This window comes from Gymnodraco acuticeps, unplaced genomic scaffold (genome assembly GCF_902827175.1).
Source record: "Gymnodraco acuticeps unplaced genomic scaffold, fGymAcu1.1, whole genome shotgun sequence".
In the NCBI taxonomy this organism is placed as follows: domain Eukaryota; kingdom Metazoa; phylum Chordata; class Actinopteri; order Perciformes; family Bathydraconidae; genus Gymnodraco; species Gymnodraco acuticeps.
In genome coordinates, this window is record NW_022991091.1 from 1,500,418 (window position 1) to 1,521,746 (window position 21,329).

Genomic DNA, 21,329 nt, shown 5'->3' on the forward strand with positions numbered 1-21,329 from the left:
TCCTGAGGGGTAGTGTGGAGCTTAACAAATAGACGGCTGTGGTTTCGCCCTCCAGAGAAGAGCGGTAAACAGGTGAAGCTGAACACTGCTCTCATTAGTTACAGATGCAGTCACCTGCCACTCACCAGAGACAGATGCCAGAAAGTTTCCACAGCTTTTTCTGCCCACACTCCGGAGACACTTGAGGAATGGCTCAGACTCTGTGACTGGATGCAAGCTTGGGGAATTTACTGTACTGCTGGGGGCCGTGCAGATAACAGCCGGAACCCAGTCTCATCTTCAGCCTGAGGGGACTGGGGTTTTTATGTGGCGGTATGTTTTGTCTGTGTGTGGAATTAAGGGCTGGGATTTGGACTGGTATTGCAATTGCGCTATGATTCCCGATATTAAAGGGACTGAAACACTATTCATATTCTTGTTTTAATCTATATTTAATCATCATGGTAGGATTTATTTCTGTGCCAAACAAGGAATTGTATTAAGTCTGTAGAAAACTTCTTTGCAGCTTAATAATTATATCTTCAAATAGTTTTGCCTTTACCAAATGTTGCCCTTGCGATTTGGATATTCCCTTAGTCCATATTTCAACAACATTTAGATGTACTGTTCTGCCCTAGATGACTTTCTGCCCTTTTTACTTATGTACCCTGTTGATCTAATGTACGTTTTTGAGCCTATTCAGAGGCCTATGTATTCTGAGACCTCCAAGTGCTCTTAATTCTCTCCTGTGTGTACGCGCTTATTAACAGGTTTTTCAAACTTTGTACCTTGCAGATTGTCCGAGCGAGCGAATCATGGCGAGCATGGCGGTTCAGCTCCTCGGCTTCTTCCTGGGGCTGTTGGGTTTGGTAGGAACTGTTGTCGCAACGGTGCTCCCCCACTGGCGCAGCACGGCCTACGTGGGCTCCAACATCATCACAGCCACCGCCTACATGAAAGGCTTGTGGATGGAGTGTGTGTGGCACAGTACGGGCATTTACCAGTGTCAGGTGTACATATCTCTACTGGCACTGCCTCAAGACCTGCAGGTATTACACAGACATACTTTAGGGAACGTTTTGGTTTATAACAACAATTATAACATATTTGAAAGCACTTGTATTTAATGTAAGTACCATAATACTACATATATATATTACATAACAACCCTACTAAAATGTGCAATTCAACATCATATGTTATACTAATACACCACTGTATATATTGGAATATACTGTAAATGTAGTATTTATTGCAAATTCTTACTTGAACTACTTGTGTAAATAAATATAATTGTTTTATTGTATTATTGTTTAACCTTTTCTGTTTTCGTCTTAAAATGGAGCAACTGTCACAAAACCTTATTTTCTCTGGGATAAATAAAGTATTCTTATTCTGATTACAAGATGGTAATAAGTTATTACTGCAAGTGGCCATTGTTTGCTTACGTAAAGTGAAATAAATATCATTATTCTATGCAAGAACAAAACCCAAAAAGCTGACTAACTTGTGTAACAAATCAGTACACCAATTTGACAACACTTGTTGATGAACTGAATAATTTTGCATTTCATTTATATAATGTTTGCCCAAAAAACTCTTTCTCAAGTCTCAATTGACTCAAAATATAGATAATACCTGAAACCATTTATTCTCTACCAGTAGCTGTAGATAAAATTGCCAGTTTCATAATTGATTAATAGTTGCGGAACATTCTCGAATGTCAGCCAATCAAATTTGAGGATTTGAAGCTTTCGCAGTTTCTTTGGACACATTTTATTTACAAAATGATAATCAAGACAAATATAAATATAAAGGCTTTTATTGATTATGTAGTTTCAGTCCTAATGAAAGGCTCATTTGCTAATTAATTGCCCAGAAGGATAGATGGATGATCTGATATGATATGACATATTTAATCCCAATGTTAAAGTATTGTCTCTCTCCCCACCAGGCTGCCCGGGCGCTCATGGTGCTCTCCTGCATCACCTCAGTGCTGGCCTCTCTGGTGTCTGTGATGGGGATGAAGTGCACCCGCTTCGCCCGCCACTCAGTGATCAAGTCCCCCCTGGTGCTGAGTGGGGGGGTTTGTTTCATCTGTGCCGGCCTGCTCTGCCTGATCACCGTGTCCTGGACCACCAACGATGTCATCTTGGACTTCTACGACCCCTTCATCCCCAGTGGGATGAAGTATGAGATTGGCCTGGCCGTGTACCTGGGCTTCGCCTCGGCCTTCCTCAGCCTGAGCGGGGGGATGGTGCTCTGCTGGAGCAGCAGCCCTGACAGGTCACAGAGACCCCCCCGTATGCAGAGGAGCCTTCCATTATCAGCTCCCCCCCCCTTCAACCCAATCTATCCTCCTGCTCCTCCCTACAAGCCCCCCGAGGCCCTGAGGGACAATCGTGCTCCTTCATTTTGCTCCGCCTCCAGCAGTGGCTATAGGCTCCATGACTATGTCTAAGACTGAAATAATAACACGATAACTGCGGAGACTGTAAAAAACACTGTAAAGACCAACGAGTCAACAGAACACTTATTTTAACAAGTATGTTATCCTCTCGTAAAACGAAGAAGGACCAGCATTTACATCACCATTTCTGATTCTGAAAGGATACAACCGATTCAAAAGAACTGCTCAGGCTTTCCTCTGACCTAAACCTGATCTGAGAGGCTAACTGAACTCACATTGTGTCAGCAAACTGAGGGCGGACCTGTTGACCTCCTGCAATCCACCTAAAGGACCAGAAGGTGGCAACATTTTACTGCAAATGGCAGGAGACGAGCAACAAACGTTAAAGGATCAACTGTTTTTCCTTTCTGTATCCTGATTTGGAGTTTACTTTTTTCTAGGATCCAATTTAAAACTTGTACTTATTTTAAAGGAATCTGCAGGATTCAATATTGTCATGCCAAAGAAAACAAAAATAAACAGATTACAGATTCTAAGGATTTGAACATATATGAATGTGTTTTTATTATTTTTACTATCATTTTTCAAAGCAGATGTTGTATTCCACAGCTGAAATTAAGCTGGTTACTAGGATACTGTAAGCAGGGTCATTGTTGCCAGGATGGGTTCCACCTGTGCTTTTCATGCTGCCATACAGGTGCTGGGATAGAGACCTACAATGGGTGACATATTGAGACTTTACGCCATTAAATCAATTATTGATTGTTTATCAGGAAACTCTTCTGCAGGTATTAACACCCCCCCTCCCTATGAGCCCACTGTGCTCTGATTGGTCAGCTCGCCCACTCTGTTCTGATGAGTCCACCACCGTTACAGCGGAAGCTGCGGAACATCAGTGATTATGTGTTACAATGGCGGTTGTTAGCAACCAGAAAATGACACCAGTAATGACAAACAGATGAGAATGCTGCGTGGGGTCTGGGTGCCGTGTTGGTGGGACGTTGCGGGGCTTGCTTCTCCGCCCTTTGAGGCTCGAGGAGCGGACAGTGTGAGCTGGATTACTGGTGTCGTTTCCTGGTTGCTGCGTGGGGTCTGCGAGACAGCGAGACACCATGGAACTCAGCCTGAGCACACAGCCAGGCTGTTTGCCACACAGTTCACCACACAATCACAGCCTGAGAAAAGATAAGGGTGTGTGTGTGTGTGCGTGTGTGTGTGTGTGTGTGTGTGTGTGTGTGTGTGTGTGTGTGTGTGTGTGTGTGTGTGTGTGTGTGTGTGTGTGTGTGTGTGTGTGTGTGTGTGTGTGTGTGTGTGTGTGTGTGTGTGTGTGTGTGTGTGTGTGTGTGTGTGTGTGTGTGTGTGAGGAGCTCCACGGATTGGTCCATTTGGTTGTTGTTATGTCACTGTGACCATGAGAAAAAAATGGAAAAAGAGAAATCTCCAACGAGGCGTTCTGTGGCAGCATAGACATGTATTTTCTGTGTTAGAGTTTTATTCGCAACAGGGTGCACTTTGAGGGTTTGTGACTCTGCAGACCGTTTACATGCATACAAAGCTACATAACACACAAGGGGAAGGGTAATAACCAGAAAAGCATGACATGGGACCTTTAAATATTCAGCCAACGTTTTTTCCATCTGTGCTAGGTTGAAGAATATATTTTGCAAAGCTTAAAGAAGCCACTGGATGGCGACAAAGATCTTTTGATAAGGCAGCTTAAAGCCTTTAGTTGTAACTGCTTTGCATGAATCTAAACCACACCATTGGTATACTGTATTGTTGAGGCTGTAATCTGGATATTAACATTTTTTTATAAATGCCTCTAACATGCAGCCTTAGTCCTTAAAGTGTAAAATATAAGTATCATTTGTGGAGGCCGGATTTAGCTGTGATGCTTTTCTAGGCTGTTTGCTTATAACTACCTGTGGTACTGTGGATGTGTTTTTGTTATAAAACGTTCCAATTAGAGCTGCCCTCTGTCTGGCAGCCCGTCAGCCATACAGACACTCAATTAGAGGACATGTCGCATTTCAAGCAAGTCACTTATTTTATTTCCAGCAGTCCAACCAGTGAGCATAAACATCTTTACGGAGCTCATTTATATTGCCTAAACAATGGATCTTATTTGGTTTTCAGGAAAATAAGTAAAATGCTTGTTTAACTGAAATATAACCGAATGCAGCTTTTCTAAAATATATTGAATTCCTTTTTGAAAAATATATGAAGAAATATCACATCAAGGCAAATATTGAAGTTAAAGGAATAATGACACACAAAAGGCTTCACACCAAAGAAAATAAAAAACTCTAATTGGTGTTTTAAATATTTCTGCTGTGAGCTCAGGGTTTCCAAATGCAGCACCATGGACAGCTTTCTGGAAGCAACTCCCATAATACAATATTTACTGTCAGACAGGGATAATAGATATATTTGAGATCCTTTATTAATTGTCCCAGTTATGGTTTGAAGGCAGGCTTTAAGAGGTAACAACCATTATGCATATATTGGCCAACATAAATGTGTAGCATCTAAAGAGGATATTGTCACTTACAGTACAAGATACTAGTAACACAAGTTTGTTCCTTGATTACTTTAATCAGCTTTATATATACACCCTGATTTTATGGATATAAGACTGGATTTAGTGACATGTGTAACATAATTGAACAAAATAATGCCCTGGGAGTCGCCATTGCTCCTTCTTTGTACTCCTGTCTATTTACATAAAGTAGATTTGGACGTTTTGATATTCAAATGAAAAAGCTTGTGAGTGGAGTGATATTCTTTGGATAAAAAAGCGTCAAAGCTGCATGCGTAAAGTGGGTGATAAAATAAAAAAGTCATCCTACACAGGGATTACACCCTCAACATATACCACATACAGCCAGCGTCTGCATACAAATCTCGATGCTGTAATCGTGGAGCAAGATCATCAATCAGGGCTGGGCAGAGTAAAGGTTTCATTTATTGGCAATGTGATATTATTATATTGGAAAGCTTTTCCGAACGGGCTGTGCGTCATGCCACTCTCTATTAGGTGCTATTTTCGTCCTGCCCTGGAAGACATTCATCCACCATCTACTCAACCTGACAGCACCCAATAAACCCACCACTCACATTCATCTCCACCCACCTCCACCCTCTCCCTCGCTATTTCTCTCTCCCTCTCTCTCCCACTCCGACGAGCACTGGTGACTTAAAAAACAACATAGGAGAATTGGGTTTGGTCGTCCGACTGGATTACTTTGTGGTAACAGTTTTCCAACGAAATCGTCTTTAACACTTTTTTAAATCTTATTTTTGAGGCCCTGCTCCTGTAATTGGTTTCTCCTAAAGTTAAGGTAAGATCATTTCTGTTTCCAATATTTTTTTTCTATGTCTTGTATGTTGGCTGATTGTTACTGCATTTGACTAGTGACACACGTTCATTTAAAGAGAGATCAATAATGCAATACTGGCCTCCTGGATCCCTGGTGTCAGCGCAACGGGGAGCTGAAACCACAGGTTTGATTCTAGTGATGCAGCACATCGGACACAAAACCCTTATGCGTTTGTTTTACGTATCCTATCGTTAAGGCTGCGCAGTTTTGTTTCTGTGTGTAACGTTTGGGAAGCATTATTGAACTTTTACGCACGAAACAAAACCATATCTGTCCAGTTTTTCAATCATCTTAATACAGAATAGCCTTAAAATATTTTTAAGAATTTATTGAAATGCACGAAATTGTGTTAGTAACCTGGCACAGTAAATGGAGTACGCCATGTCTGTAATTAAAGAGGGAGCAAGGCGTGCGTAAAACGTCTTCAACTGTCTGATGTCGATTATAATACAAATATTTGGTAGTTTTGTATTTTTCTGATGACACATGATGGAGTGCCGGTTGTTCTTCTCAATCTGCTTTGTGCGTCAGTTGAACAAGGTAAGGTCACTATAATTTTAGATATTATATTTTATGATCACAGTATTTAACCTAGAACATAGTAACAAATGTGTTCTAATAATGTAATTGGCTGCTGTGCTTATTTTTGGTTAGACCTATTGGATGCAGGGACTCGAAGAGCCTAATTTGATGGAGGTTTAGTAACAAAAACTTGAAAAATGTATGCGTTTTGATTCAACCTTAGAAATATAGTATGTAAATTGGAATTAGAATTTTCTCTCGTTTTCACCTGATTTAACTGGGGAAAAAACCTCCACAATAAGTTACATTTATGAACGTCTATGTTACTTTGGTGCACATCTGCAGTGAGGGTGAAGTAGATCGGTGCGCAAAAAACATGAAACTGAGTTTAACGTGAAGTAGTGACCCACCTTCAAATTAGTACAATTAAATCATGTTTCCTCAAATGCAGTGTTTGGATAGTAGTGTTTAGAAGTTAAACATAAATGTAAGAGTTCCTTTTTCAAATGGAATAGTCATCTCCACCTGCGCACGGAATCACTGCAGACTGTATGATCTATTAGTGTGATTTAACATGTGTTTATGTCTTCTTTTCATTTCAAAGTTATCTCCATGAGATTCCAGTCCTCCGCGCGCAGAAGCACCTGATCTCGGCGGGAGGAAGTGTACGAAAGAAAGATGGCCTTCCACGCCGAGGGTCTCGTGGCCATCGTGATCTTCTATCTAATGATTCTGTTCGTGGGGATCTGGGCCGCGTGGAAGAACAAGAGCTCCGGTGGAGCCGAGGGTGGAGACCGCAGCGAGAGGATCATGGTCGGGGGAAGGGACATCGGATTGTTCGTCGGTGGATTCACAATGACTGGTGAGTTGGTTAATAACTACGGGAAGCATTTTTATATTAAGTGTTCAACATGAAAATGTGGCTCATGCTGTTACACTTAGACGTTACATGAAGTCAGAGAAAGACGATGAATTTCACCAACTTCGTCTTTTACGCACGGACAGCACTGCAGCCACACATGTGATTTATTGCCACTACTTTCAGCATTACATTTATTAGATTGCTAAACTCTTACAGATGACGCGACTAACGACTGAAACATTTTAGTTTTGTGTTGTGAGTCCAAATGTCACCTAGGGAGGTCTCGGGTCCTTTAGATTGACATCCAAATAAACCTGTTTTCCAAAAAACAAATGGATTCAGTCAGTCTGATATATGCCAAATTATAATCTCAACTGCAAGCTAAATTTCCTTTTAATCCCCATCCTTCCATACCAGACAATCGCATCCTGAATGATTTTTTTTTTGTTAGAATCATTTTATGGAACATACAATAAAGTACTCAAATGTTTTTCTCTCTCTCTTGGTTTCAGCCACTTGGGTAGGTGGGGGCTACATCAATGGGACAGCAGAGTATGTCTACCTGCCAGGCTTCGGACTGGCATGGGCACAGGCACCCTTTGGTTACGCTCTCAGCCTCGTAGTAGGTAAGAAACAATGTCTACTTGTAAGACCTTTCTTTAAAAAATAATAATATATATCTATATATATAATTAACTTTTCTACTTTCAAGGTAGCCATTGATTTTGGCCATTAACTCCACAGTATTGTGGCATATCGGTAGCTGGGTGATCTATAACAGTTACATAATGTCTACTTTTGTTTTTTTCACTTCCCACCATCGTTGTATGGCAATACATTGAAGACCTAAAACTAATAGCACAGATTGATAACATTAATTTGTTAATAAGTGTATACTTAATGCATTAGATTAATCTATTGAAACAGCTTTCAGGTCTCTGCTGTTTTTAAATACTACAGAATTGTGCTTTAGCAGTAATAGTAGTAAACAATAGTATGATGTTGTAAAGCAATACAACACTGGTAAGAAATACAGTATCTTGTTTATAAAAACATACACTTATACAGAGTTCTTCTGTCTGACATCATTCAGGTGGCCTTTTCTTTGCCAAGCCCATGCGTTCCCGTGGTTACGTCACCATGCTGGATCCCTTCCAGCAGATATATGGGAAAAGGATGGGCGGCTTGCTCTTCATCCCGGCACTCATGGGGGAAATCTTCTGGTCTGCGGCCATTTTATCTGCCCTGGGTGGGTGAATTCTGGATCCTAAAACGTATATGTAATTTAAAAAAAACTCTATGTTAAAAATATAAATGTTAACTAATTAATGTACTGTCCTGCAGGTGCTACTCTGAGCGTGATCGTGGACATAGACATCAACATGGCAGTGGTGATCTCAGCCCTCATTGCTATCTTCTACACGCTTGTTGGAGGACTCTACTCTGTTGCATACACAGATGTGGTCCAGCTCTTCTGTATCTTCATAGGCTTGGTGAGTTTCACTGTCAACATCTCCGTAGCCAGTGACTCTAGAGGGGACAAGGAATCTGCCACCTCCAACTTTGGATAGACCCTAATAGGATTTATCATTTATATAGACTGAGGTCCAATACCATTACCCGTCCTGTATCTTTTCACCCAAAACATGTACGTTTTCATTAACCAATATTTCATACAAATCTTTGTTGTTGTTGACCATTTTCTCTCCAAAAACGTTTTAAAGATATCAAGCATCCATATCTACCTGTGTAATCTGATAACAAATGTTGCATTGCAAGTTTATTAATTGTTAAAAAAAAAGATCATAATCTTCATATCAGACATGTGTCACATCTAGAAACTATTCTACAGTTTGCTTTGTATAAATTGGTATTTCTGGAACAATTATCAAAACTTGGATCCAATCTCAGAGTGTACAACTTTGATGTTGATGGTTTTATATCACAAAATTAGATTAGATTATTTTAGATTCAACTCTATTGTCATTGCACAGAGTACAACGAAACCCAGTTTGAATCCAACCAGAAAGTGCAAATAGTAATGAAGTGCATTATTTTTCAATTAATTCACAGAACAAATATAAGGGCAGGGTTTAGACATATATAGATACATACAGATATAATTAATGGAAGATACAGCAGTTATAAATAGTAAATAAAGACATTGTAAATGAGTGCAATGTCCCTGAGTGTGATGTGCTGTGGGTTTGAGCCCCATGACATTCAAAGGGGTGTGTTGGTGGGCTGGTTCGGACTGTGAGAGTTCAGGAGGGTTATGGTGTTGTGGAAAAAGCTGTTTCTGAGCCTACTGGTGTGGGATCTGAAGGACCTGTACAGTCTCCCTGATGGGAGGAGGGCAAACAGACTGTGGTTCAGATGTGAGGATGTGTTATAAAATATATATATATATAACAATGATTTGATCTGCATTGTGACCTTTTCTCCTTTAGTGGATCAGCGTGCCTTTTGCCCTGTCCCATCCTGCCGTGTCCGACATCACTGTCACAGCCAAGGAAGTAATCTACCAGTCACCCTGGCTGGGGAACATTGACCCTAAAGACAAATGGCTCTGGGCGGACAACTTCTGTTTGCTGGTAAGCCATTTTTTCATTAGAAGATTCATCAACAGAAATAATACTGTAAAGTAAATTGCATACACGGTTATAATCAGTGTTGCAGGTAGGGGGTTTAATTGTTGCAGGTATGTCACAGGATATTCTCCTAATTGCAGACATAAAATTATATTTTAGAATAACTGGTAGCACAGTTTCAGACTTGAGAAATGTGTGTGTTAGAGCTGTGCTTATGGTGGTCTTTGTGACTGTGGTGCTTTGGTGTTTGTAATTATTATGGTGTTTCTGTTTCTAGATGTTGGGGGGGATTCCCTGGCAGGTCTATTTTCAACGGGTTCTTTCTGCCTCTTCAGCTACCTACGCTCAGGTCCTTTCCTTCATCGCCGCCTTCGGCTGCTTGGTCATGGCCGTCCCCTCTGTCCTCATAGGAGCTATAGGGGCCTCCACTGGTAAATACACACACCCAAACACACACATATTTGATATCATGCACCCGAAACAGTAATCAATAAAAGCTGTGTTTCTTTGCATGGAAATGACTTAAATTATGCCACCTTTCTCTAATTATCTTTAAATATATATATATTTTAATACTAACTTATTGGCTAAAATACTACAATAGCCTACAAATAAATAAAGATTAATGTATTTCAATTGTGAGTATTGTTGATAAGTATTGATTCATTATTGATCAAATAGCTACAAATGCATGTTATTTACTTCCCGATGCCTACAAATGACAAGAAAACTAGCTAAATGCAATGTCACTTGAAATCATACTCACACCATTAAAGGTGGGGTAGGTAATTCACTTCAGAAACACTTTTTGTTATATTCCATGGAATGCTCTTAACATCCCGATAGCAATGAATACATGAAATGCTTTGACAATAAATACATGAAGACATTTCATCTGTGGAAGCCGTGGCGCTGTAAATAACGGCTAAAGTAACTGGATGGCCTACCTGCCTGTCAGCCTTCCATCTCACAAACTTATCTCGTGCCCTCATTGGTCATGTGCGCGTTCGTGTGTGTTGGAGGAGGGGCTCTGTAAGGAAGTCTAAAGGAAGGGGCAGATTTTGTTCGGCTGCGTACTTTCAAATTCTAGCGCACACGAGCTGGTTTCTCCATTCTTACCTAACCTACCTTTAAATGATGTGCATACACACACACACACACACACACACACACACACACACACACACACACACACACACACACACACACACACACACAAGGATGTTGATTGAACAGTTAAATAAAGATCACAGCACTTTTGAAACATCTAGGAATCTGATCCTTTATTCAAACAGGAATTTTTGATCAAAGAAAACCCTGCTTCGGTTTCCTGGGTTGTTTGCACACCAGCATAATGCAGATGCATGTATCTGGAGAGTAAACAACATCAGATGGATCCTGTCACAACAGCTGAGGAGAGAGTCATCAGACCGTGCCGATTTAGTGAATATTACATCCGAAGGGAAGCTAATTAATCTGGTCCGTCTGAAGTTGTTTCATGTATAACAGGCACTAATCAACCGCTGCTAGTGAATATCCAGGGGAGAGGGAGGAAGACACAGATTGTATACCTCTGGAGGACGAAAAGAAAGATAAAAACGAGACAGAAATATAGAAGGTTTTCAGAGGGTTTAAGGGTTTTATGAAAATACTTAACATATGATGCCCGGCTGATAGGATACTGTATATGAAGGGCAGGAATGACCGACCTGCTAGATTCATAGTTTTCTCAAGCGCCACCATGAGGCGCACATTAGTTGTTGTTTTGACTGACATACTATCTCACTAACTATTAGATTAAAAGCCCTACGTTTGTTGCAAACATTCATGTTGTCACCATGTCGATATTCTAGTTTGCCTATTGCTTTTGTTAATGTCTAAATACCTGCAAAACTAATAACACTTCCATCAGCCTCAGGAGTAATTTGGGATCACTGCTTTTCAGCAAATGTTAGCTTGCTAAGCTAAACTAAGTGAACATGGAACATGGTAAACACTGTTTTGTATCTGCTAAACACAGGATGTTAGCAAAGACTCTGTGAGCATGTTACATTACATTACATTGCATTTAGCTGACGCTTTTATCCAAAGCGACTTACAATAAATACATTCGACCAGGAAGACACAACCTTGAAGAAAACAGAATCATATAAGTACATCAGGTTTCATAGAGCCAAACATTTCAAGTGCTACTCAACTGGCTTTAGGTAAGCCAGCCCTTTATTAGTATAAAAGTGCTTCGTTAATAGTTCTAACGCTCGAAGTGGAGTCGAAAGAGATGAGTTTTCAGTTTGCGCCGGAAGATGTGCAAGCTATCTGCCGTCCTGAAGTCAATGGGGAGCTCATTCCACCATCTTGGAGCCAGGACAGCAAACCCACGTGTTTTCGCCGATGGGAACTTGGGTCCCCCTCGCAGCGAGGGCGCAACGAGTCGTTTGGCTGATGCAGAGCGTAGTGCACGCGCTGGAGTGTATGGTTTAACCATGTCCTGGATGTAGGAAGTGCCAGATCCATTCGCAGCATGGTAAGCAAGTACCAGTGTCTTGAAGTGGATTCTAGCAGTTACCGGAAGCCAGTGAAGGGAGCGGAGGAGCGGAGTGGTGTGGGAGAATTTAGGAAGGTTGAAGACCAGACGAGCCGCTGCATTCTGGATGAGCTGCAGAGGTCGGATGGCACATGCAGGTAGACCAGCCAGGAGGGAGTTGCAGTAGTCTAGGAGTGAGATGACGAGAGCCTGGACCAGAACCTGAGTCGCTTTCTGAGTCAGCTGGGGACGTATCTTCCTGATGTTGTAAAGCGTGTATCTGCAGCAACGGGTTGTAGCAGCGATGTTTGCAGTGAAGGACAGGTTGTTATCTAGGGTCACACCCAAATTCCTTGCAGTCTGAGTCGGGGAAACAACTGAGGTGCCGATGTTGATTGTTAGGTCAAGAGTGGGACAATCTTTTCCCGGGAGGAAGAGCAGCTCAGTCTTGTCAAGGTTGAGCTTGAGGTGGTGAGCAGACATCCACTGAGAGATGTCAGCTAGACAAGCAGAGATGCGTGCGACGACCTGGGTCTCTGAGCGGGGAAAGGACAGAATGAATTGGGTGTCATCAGCGTAGCAGTGGTAAGAAAAACCATGCGGGCTAATGACTGATCCGAGCGAGTTTGTGTACAGGGAGAAGAGGAGGGGACCAAGAACAGAGCCCTGAGGGACCCCCATAGTTAATTGACAAGGGTCGGACTCAGACCCTCTCCAAGTCACCCTGTAGGTACGGTCTTTCAGGTATGAGGTGAGGAGGGAAAGTGCAGAGCCTGAAACTCCAAGTTTTTGGAGAGTGCGAAAGAGGATCTGATGATTCACCATGTCGAATGCAGCAGACAGGTCCAATAGGATGATGACAGAGGAGAGGGATGCAGTTTTGGCAGTGTGCAGTTCCTCCGTGACAGCAATGAGAGCAGTTTCTGTGGAGTGACCTGCCTTGAAACCAGACTGGTGCGGATCCAGAAGGTTGTTCTGATTGAGATAACAGGAGAGTTGTTTAAAGACAGCGCGTTCAAGTGATTTAGACAGGAACGGGAGGAGAGAGACAGGCCTGTAGTTTATAACATCAGACGGGTTGAGAGTGGGTTTCTTTAGGAGAGGGTTTACTCTTGCCTCCTTGAGACTGTTTGGAAAGTGACCAGAAGTTAGAGAAGTGTTGATGAAATGGGTGAGAAACGGTAGAATATCAGGAGCGATAGTCTGAAGGAGGTTTGAAGGGATAGGGTCCAGAGGACAGGTGGTAGGGCGGGCAGAGGTAATGAGGGTAAGAACCTCACTTGGAGAGAGAGGGGAAAAGGAGGTAAGTGTGTTGGTGGAAGGAGGGTCTGGTGACCCAGCGGTGAGTAAAGGTGAGTCAGAAAAAGAAGAGCGAATATCATCAACCTTTTTTTCAAAGTGGGTAACAAAGTCACTTGACAGAAGTGAGGAGGGGGGAGGAGCTTTTGGAGGGTCCAAGAGGGTGGAGAAGATGGAAAATAGTTTTTTAGGATTGGAATAGAAAGATTGGATCTTATCTTGAAAGAAAGTGCTTTTTGCCTGAGAGATCGAAGCAGAGAAAGAGGAGAGGAGAGCTTGATAGGTTAGGAGGTCGTCACGGTGTTTGGATTTCCACCATTTCCGCTCTGCTGCCCTAAGGACGGTTCTATTAGCACGCAGTGCATCATTTAGCCAGGGAGCAGGAGGGGACTGACGAGCCTGCCGAGATGTGAGAGGACAGAGCGAGTCCAGAGTGGATGAGAGAGTAGAGAGGAGAGTTTCTGCAGCAGAGTTTGGAGGCAGGAGATGGAACGAATCAGAGGAAGGGAGGGCTGAGAGCACCGACGAGGCAAAGGTAGAGGGGGAGAGGGAGCGAAGGTTACGGCGGACAAGTGCAGGATGGGAAGAGATTAGTTTGTTATGTTTGGAAAGGGATAGAGAGAATTAAATGAAGAAGTGATCGGATGTGTGGAGCGGGTTTACAGAGAGGTTAGAAGTAGCGCAGTTCATTGAGAATATGAGATCAAGGACATTGCCAGCTTTATGAGTCGGTGGGGACGGAGACAGTGAGAAAGCAAAGGCGGTTAACAGAGATGTTAGTTCGTCTATCTTCCCCGTCTGGAGGTTGAAGTCTCCGAGAAGTACAGCGGGAGGGCCAGTTTCAGGGATGTGTGAGAGTAGATTATCTAATTCCTCCAAGAAGTCCCCCAAGGCGCCTGGTGGACGGTAGAGAACAACAATGGTTAACTGTATAGGATGGGTTACTGTGACGGCATGGAATTCAAAGGTGGAAAGAGTGAAGTTAGGTAGCTTGAAGAGGGAAAAGCTCCATTTGGGAGAGAGCAGGAGACCAGTGCCACCTCCTCTGCCAGTGGGTCTGGGTGTATGGGAGAAGGAATATGCAGTGGAGAGAGCTGCTGGGGTGGATGTGTTGGATGGAGTAATCCAGGTCTCAGTGAGAGCAAGGAAATCCAGAGACTGCAGGGAGGCGTAGCCAGAGATGAAGTCAGCCTTAGGAACAGCTGACTGGCAATTCCACAGGCCACCAGAAACTAGATGTTGGATCTCAGTGGAGCACGTGGGATAGACGAGAGCAGGCCGGTTATATCGATTAGGGGATACACGGGGCCAGTGATGTTAGTGTGCTGATGTTAGCATGTATGTCATAGCAGCACTGTGCCGCTGGCATGGCTGTAGACTCTTGTTAAATATTACCTTTTAAATTTGATTCCCCTAAAAATTCCCGTATTCAGGGCTTCCTTCCTAGAAAATAATATGTCTATATACAGCATATACAAGCTTCTGTAGTTGGTCAGTAAGTGTCTCATTGGAATCAATGGATTATAGCTCACATGAATCATTGTTCATTCTATGATAATCAATAACATTTACATTTATAATGCACTTCAGCTTCATTATGTATTCTAAAATACTGGGTCATATTTCATGTTATGACACAGGATCCAATAGGGATACACCTGTGTATTAACCATGGTTAATATAGCTTGGGTGTCATACTGTATTTGAATGGGTATCCATTATTCTTGGCATTTCTCTTTAACTTGGGCTTTTTTGCTTTATTTTGACTGTACCCCTTGCATTAAATTAATAATCCTTGCTTTATTTCAGACTCTTTGTTTCTGAGCTGCTCAAACAAGTGTATCAACAGGGAGTATTTTAATATGGTCTCAAAGTTGAACCTTTTGTCTGAAAAACCACAGGATCAGTACAAAAATTATAATGTAGTTATAATCTTTCCACTTTAAATTCCCCAAACTGGCTAAAACCATGATGTTTGAAATCTCATCACAGCAGCGCACCCCCAGTACAGCCTCCTCAACGTTATGTTGGGACCTTGCCTCACACTAGATGCCGCTTAGTGTTTTTTGTTTGTTTGTTTACTTAATTCTGGCATTTTTTTCCCATAATAATCTTGATCTGCTTTGAATATTACTGAATTCTTTACATTTGTATCCCATTTTTTACCCCAGACTGGAACCAGACTTCTTATGGAGCCCTCCCTCCGAAGGATATGGATCAATCGGACATGATCCTTCCCATAGTGCTTCAGCATCTCTGCCCGTCCTACATTTCCTTCTTTGGTCTGGGAGCAGTGTCGGCTGCGGTCATGTCGTCAGCAGACTCTTCCATTCTCTCCGCCAGCTCCATGTTCGCCAGGAACATCTATCAGCTCGCTTTTCGGCAATCGGTAAGAGTGCCAACAATAACACAAACAAATATCTGCATAGTTTAAATTAGTTGTTGCAAACATCAGTCAAATCATCGATAAATCAATTCCAATCTCATCCCAGTGGTTTGCAAATGTGTGAGATGATTGTTACTGATGAACATGCAAAATCAGACCCCAAACTACCAGAAAAACAGAGACACAAAAGGAGTGGGAAGTTATATTATTTTAAAATGACAGTGGTAATTATATTCTATAAACCACTGATGACATGAAATATATACCTTTGACCAAACACTGACAGTCCCAGGAGAACCAAAAGTCCTGATGACGGATCCCCTGACTTCTATTAACCCAACAGCAGGTGGACATTTCCGGTTAACTACTGCACAGATTGCTTCACTGGATACAAACATAATTGTCTTCGTCTGGATAATTGTTTGAACAGAGTGATGCTCTGACCTTTTTTCTAGGACCATCATCAGTTCAAATTGTTACGAAATGCTTGCAAAAACGAATTCCTTTCAGTCTGAGCTAACACCCTAAGCTAAGACGGCTATCATTACACCTGCTATCTTATCTGCAGTCTTGTTATAATCTGACATTTCGTTATCTTTAATTCTCGATATTTTCTTGTCTTTATTCTATGTTTTCCTTTCTTCTCTCTATCTGCTCTGCTCCAGGCCTCAGATAATGAGATTGTTTGGGTGATGCGCTGCACCATCTTTGTATTCGGTGCTCTTGCCACTGCTATGGCCTTGCTAACAGGATCAGTGTACGGCCTGTGGTACCTGAGCTCCGACTTGGTCTACATCATCATCTTTCCCCAACTTCTCAGTGTGTTATTTGTCAAAGGCACCAATACCTATGGCTCTGTGGCTGGCTATGTCTTTGGTCTTCTGCTGCGTATTGGTGGAGGGGAGCCCTACCTCAAACTGCCTCCGTTCATCTACTACCCCGGTTGGGTGACCCAGGAGAAGATCCACCATATCACTGGGGATGTAGAGTACTTCGTCCAGCAGAGGTTTCCCTTCAAGACAATGTCCATGCTGGCCTCCTTCCTGGCAAATGTTGCCTTTTCTTACATGACGAAGTACCTATTCGAAAGTGGTATGTGGTCACATAAGTATGACTTCCTGGATGCCGTTGTGTCCAAGCATAGCGACGAGATCATGGACAAAGACACGCTGGTGAGCAACCATGATAACATAATTCTCTCAGAGATAACGCCCGTCAGGCAGTCCCTGGGTGCGTCACTGGCTGGGACATTCATCAACTCTGAGATCCTCAGTGATGATGGGGCGTCCAGTCCAGAGGATTTGGTAATAAAAAACGACTAGGCAACAAAGGCACAAAGGAAACTAAAAACAAGGAATTTTAAGAAGAGGGAATAATGTACGACGCATCAACATTCTTCAGGAAACTACTGCCGCACTGGAAGCCGAATCAACAGAAATCTGCTGTGGCTTCCGAGTGACTCCAAAAGTTTGTTTTATGCTGATTAAACGGTGCCTCCTTCTTTTTTAAGATCCCTTGCCTAGACCCAGATAGTTGACTGTCAATCAGCCGTGTCAAGCATACCATACTTGTTCTTTTTTTAACTCATAACTCTGTGAATTTACAACCATGAAAACCTTTTTAATTTAAGTGCTAAGACAGCGATCAGAGTAACTAGGGAGAAACAAAGAGTGACCGCAGTGGAGATGGACGTCTACAAGAACTAGCTGTGGGTAATGAGAATAGTGCAATATAGCTAACCAAGGAATTGTGGCCATGTCTACAAAGCAGTGTATGTGCGTGCGTGTGTGTGTGTGTTTGTGTGTGTGTGTGTGTGTGTGTGTGTGTGTGTGTGTGTGTTGTGTGTGTGTGTGTGTGTGTGTGTGTGTGTGTGTGTGTGTGTGTGTGTGTGTATGTGTGTGTGTGTGTGTGTGTGTGTGTGTGTGTGTGTGTGTGTGTGTGTGTGTGTGTGTGTGTGTGTGTGTGTGTGTGTGTGTGTGTGTGTGTGTGTGTGTGTGTGTGTGTGTGTGTGTGTGTGTGTGTGTGTGTGTACAGACTTTGAGTTTTAAGTTTGCGTAGAGTACATTTTTTAATAGAGCAATAATATGTGTAGGATAGATTGATAGATTGATAGATACATTGCACTGAATTTGCAAGTTACTGTTATTTTGTTTACTTGAAGCCCAAAATATATTTTGTATTCATGTTTTATGTTCACCTAGATCGTAACACTCCTCCTGTCACTCGATAATTCCAAACATTAAATGTCAGATTAAGAACCACCAATATCACCGAACCCTGGACCCACCAAACGAAAGTTCGCAATTGCCTAAATCGGCAGATTACGTTCATATCCAATATAAACCTGAATTCTTGAACAAACAAGAACATTGACCAAAAAAAAGCACACACTGTGTTCATTTTCATTTATATATATATATATATACCCAACAGATGGCTGGAAAGTATAATAATGAAAATGATTGGCACTAATAAGCAGTATGCGTCGTTGATAGAGTTTTAAAGGTCTTATATCGTCCTTAAAAATTATTACAAATTCTAGTTTGACATTGTGTGTGTTTGTATGTGATGGTTTGCTCATCTCAAACCTGTATTGACCGTCCGGCCACAGCAGGTTATTGGAGACAGGAAATTATTGTTCCTCCCGGGATGGTGTCAGTAGCAACGGTCATTATTGATCCCTTCCTAAGTCGATAAGCCTTCAGGACATTTGATTAATTCTGTAAGTGGTTAAAAACTGCGGGTTTTATTGGTTTGTTTGACAGTGTGTCTTATACAGTGGAAATGGTTGAAGCATTTTAACTGATTGAGCAACTCCACATATAAATTCTCCTACGTCAGTCCTCACGTTTTCCTCGGTCTGTCTGTTTTAAACTACCTGGCACACTCTGTTGTTGTCACTTCATACAGTGATTTTTGTCATTGTTATGTGTTACTTATGTCTAGATGACTTCTCTCTACATATGTCTTCTCAGAATTGTTGTCTGTTGGTGTCTTTTCGAATCTATGGACTTGCCTTAATTCAAAAGTTAACCGAGAAAAACGACAGGTTGGGTACGCTGGGAAAAGTGTTCACTTTAATGTAAATCTTTTTTTTTTGTTAAAGGATATGTCCAGAGAAATTCTGTATTTTACTTATTGTCAACAATTAAGACCAAAACCAACAATCTCTATTCTTCCCAACTCAATCTATAGCTTTCAACCACAAGCCCATTCATTCAGACTGAAGACATCAATCTTTAAAAACGGGTCATAAATATAAATTGTTTTTTATTTAAAAAGCTGAGCAAATTCCTTACACAGCTAGGCACTGTAGTTTCTTTGAAATGTTATGATTATTTGATTAAATCGTGCATTTGTTGGAGGACTATTTTCAGGTGCAAGACTGATACACAGTAGTACGTCCTATTGGGTATTTTGGGCAGCAGAACAATGAATGTGCATCTGACTCAAATTAAACTACAGGTCTAAATGAAAGAAATGTCATGTTTTTTTGGACAACAATGGAGCTTTATTGCACACAGGAAAAAGCTAGATCAGGATTTGACTGCTCAGACCATCTTTGATGCTCAATTCATTGTTGATTTTGGTATTTTCAAGGGATTTAGTGACAATATAAATCATCTATAGTAACACCAACCCTATCCTATCAGGTGGCAGAAGGCCTTTCAGTTAGTCTTAAGAGTGAAGGGGACTTGATCCCTAAATGCAGCCAGATCTTCAGAGGTACAGTAAGACACATTCACTTTCAACCTGATCCTATCTCATCTCTTAAACATAAATAACCGTTCCAGGATTTATGATATACCACCAATACGACGTCAGCTTCAAACTGAATGAGGTGACTGCTGGTCTGATGCTATGCAAAGTGTCAGCCAATCTCATTGGACTTAATGTGAATGTAAACTTTCCACCTCATCAGATAAGCCTCATAACAAGTGTGTCGTAGATAGGGTTCAATGACAAACCTTAACACACACAGAAAATAATCAACGTCAGTCGTCAAACTGGCACATTTGTGGCTATATGTCGTAATTGCGATGATACTGTATTTTTGTGTGATAAATGTATATAGCCTACCAAAAAAAGAGCATACAAGCAAATAAGTCTACTTTTAAATGCAGCTTTTAAAAACGATGTTTGTTGACTGTAAATTAACAGCTATTTATTTATTCATGCAGTGTCTATAAGAGTATAGTTGTATGTGGGGTCAGTTGAATAAATTATATTATTTAGCACTGTCACGATTTGGTTGTCTTTCTGCATTAGCACACACTTGCATTAGAGCGTTCAACAATGTGCATGTGTTCATACTGTATACTCATTTATTGTTTTATTCCCTGCTATTTGAACATATATCGAAAACAATTGATAAACTGTGCGAGTGTGTGTGTGTGTGTGTGTGTGTGTGTGTGTGTGTGTGTGTGTGTGTGTGTGTGTGTGTGTGTGTGTGTGTGTGTGTGTGTGTGTGTGTGTGTGTGTGTGTGTGTGTGTGTGTGTGTGTGTGTGTGTGTGTGTGTGTGTGTGTGTGTGCACGCGTGTTGTGTTACTGTTGGAGGGTTTAATCTAAAGGTTGCCTGCCCACTCGATGCATCAATCAAAACGCTCACCGCAGAATCATATAACTGCCGAAACTGTCAATCTCACTTACACACACACACACACACACACACACACACATACACACACACACACACACACACACACACACACACACACACACACACTCCTCAGACCCTACCATGACCACAACAGTCTGATCGCAGGCTGATGGAATAAACCTTTAAATTGTCTTTTTCCTTAAAGAAGAAATAACAAAAAGAACAATTAAATCCTTTTTTTTAAATGTTTGGTTTTGAAGTTTACTGTACCTGATGTAGCCAATGTATTATGAGGTTCAAACTAGAGCCAGATCAATACTTGTGAGAAATATCTGTAGAAGAAGATTTTTGTTTATTATGTGAGGGAATAATTACACATATTACAAGTTCAGCGGTGTTGAATAAAAAACGGTCTACTATAGTAGTAGGTCATCACTCTAAAATGAAAGCATGGCATCTAAAGTTGCATTTGGTTCTTTTTACCTTCTTCATTCGCATCCTTCTCCCTTTTTAATGAGGATTTCTATATTTGACAAGTCTCCACTAGTGCTTCTAGACGCCTATTGTACTGTAAAGACTCAAATAAGAGTCTATAAAAAAGCTTGTTTTATTTCTATCTCAACTTACTTACTAATGATATGGTTCATTGAGTCATGGTTCCATTTAGAGCCACTTCCATCTCAATAGCTTATATGCATTTCAGTCTCGCTAAACGTAATTGAGTCGTGTTTCAATCTCTAAAGCTGATATAAGTGGTTTCAAAAGAAGAGAGTAT

The 21,329-nt window shown here is 41.5% G+C and overlaps 2 protein-coding genes across 3 annotated transcripts; both read left to right on the plus strand.

Annotated features, from left to right (window-relative positions):
- Nucleotides 1-2,884, plus strand: LOC117560117 (claudin-14-like). Its single transcript, XM_034236905.1, has 3 exons — nt 1-312; nt 775-1,028; nt 1,934-2,884. The coding sequence occupies exons 2-3, from the start codon at nt 795-797 to the stop codon at nt 2,438-2,440; spliced, it is 741 nt and encodes a 246-aa protein (XP_034092796.1). The 5' UTR covers nt 1-312; nt 775-794; the 3' UTR covers nt 2,441-2,884.
- A 2,722-nt stretch (nt 2,885-5,606) lies between these two features.
- On the plus strand, nt 5,607-17,779 carry LOC117560103 (high-affinity choline transporter 1-like). Of its 2 annotated transcripts, XM_034236868.1 has the most exons (9): nt 5,607-5,730; nt 6,896-7,153; nt 7,666-7,779; nt 8,247-8,402; nt 8,498-8,646; nt 9,604-9,747; nt 10,022-10,175; nt 15,739-15,956; nt 16,619-17,275. In XM_034236868.1, the coding sequence occupies exons 2-9, from the start codon at nt 6,970-6,972 to the stop codon at nt 17,273-17,275; spliced, it is 1,776 nt and encodes a 591-aa protein (XP_034092759.1). In that variant the 5' UTR covers nt 5,607-5,730; nt 6,896-6,969. The 2 variants fall into 2 exon arrangements, with proteins under 2 accessions (XP_034092759.1, XP_034092760.1); XM_034236869.1 differs by lacking the exon at nt 5,607-5,730 and having other exon boundaries at nt 6,970-7,153; nt 16,619-17,779.
- The last annotated feature ends 3,550 nt before the right edge of the window (nt 17,780-21,329 follow it).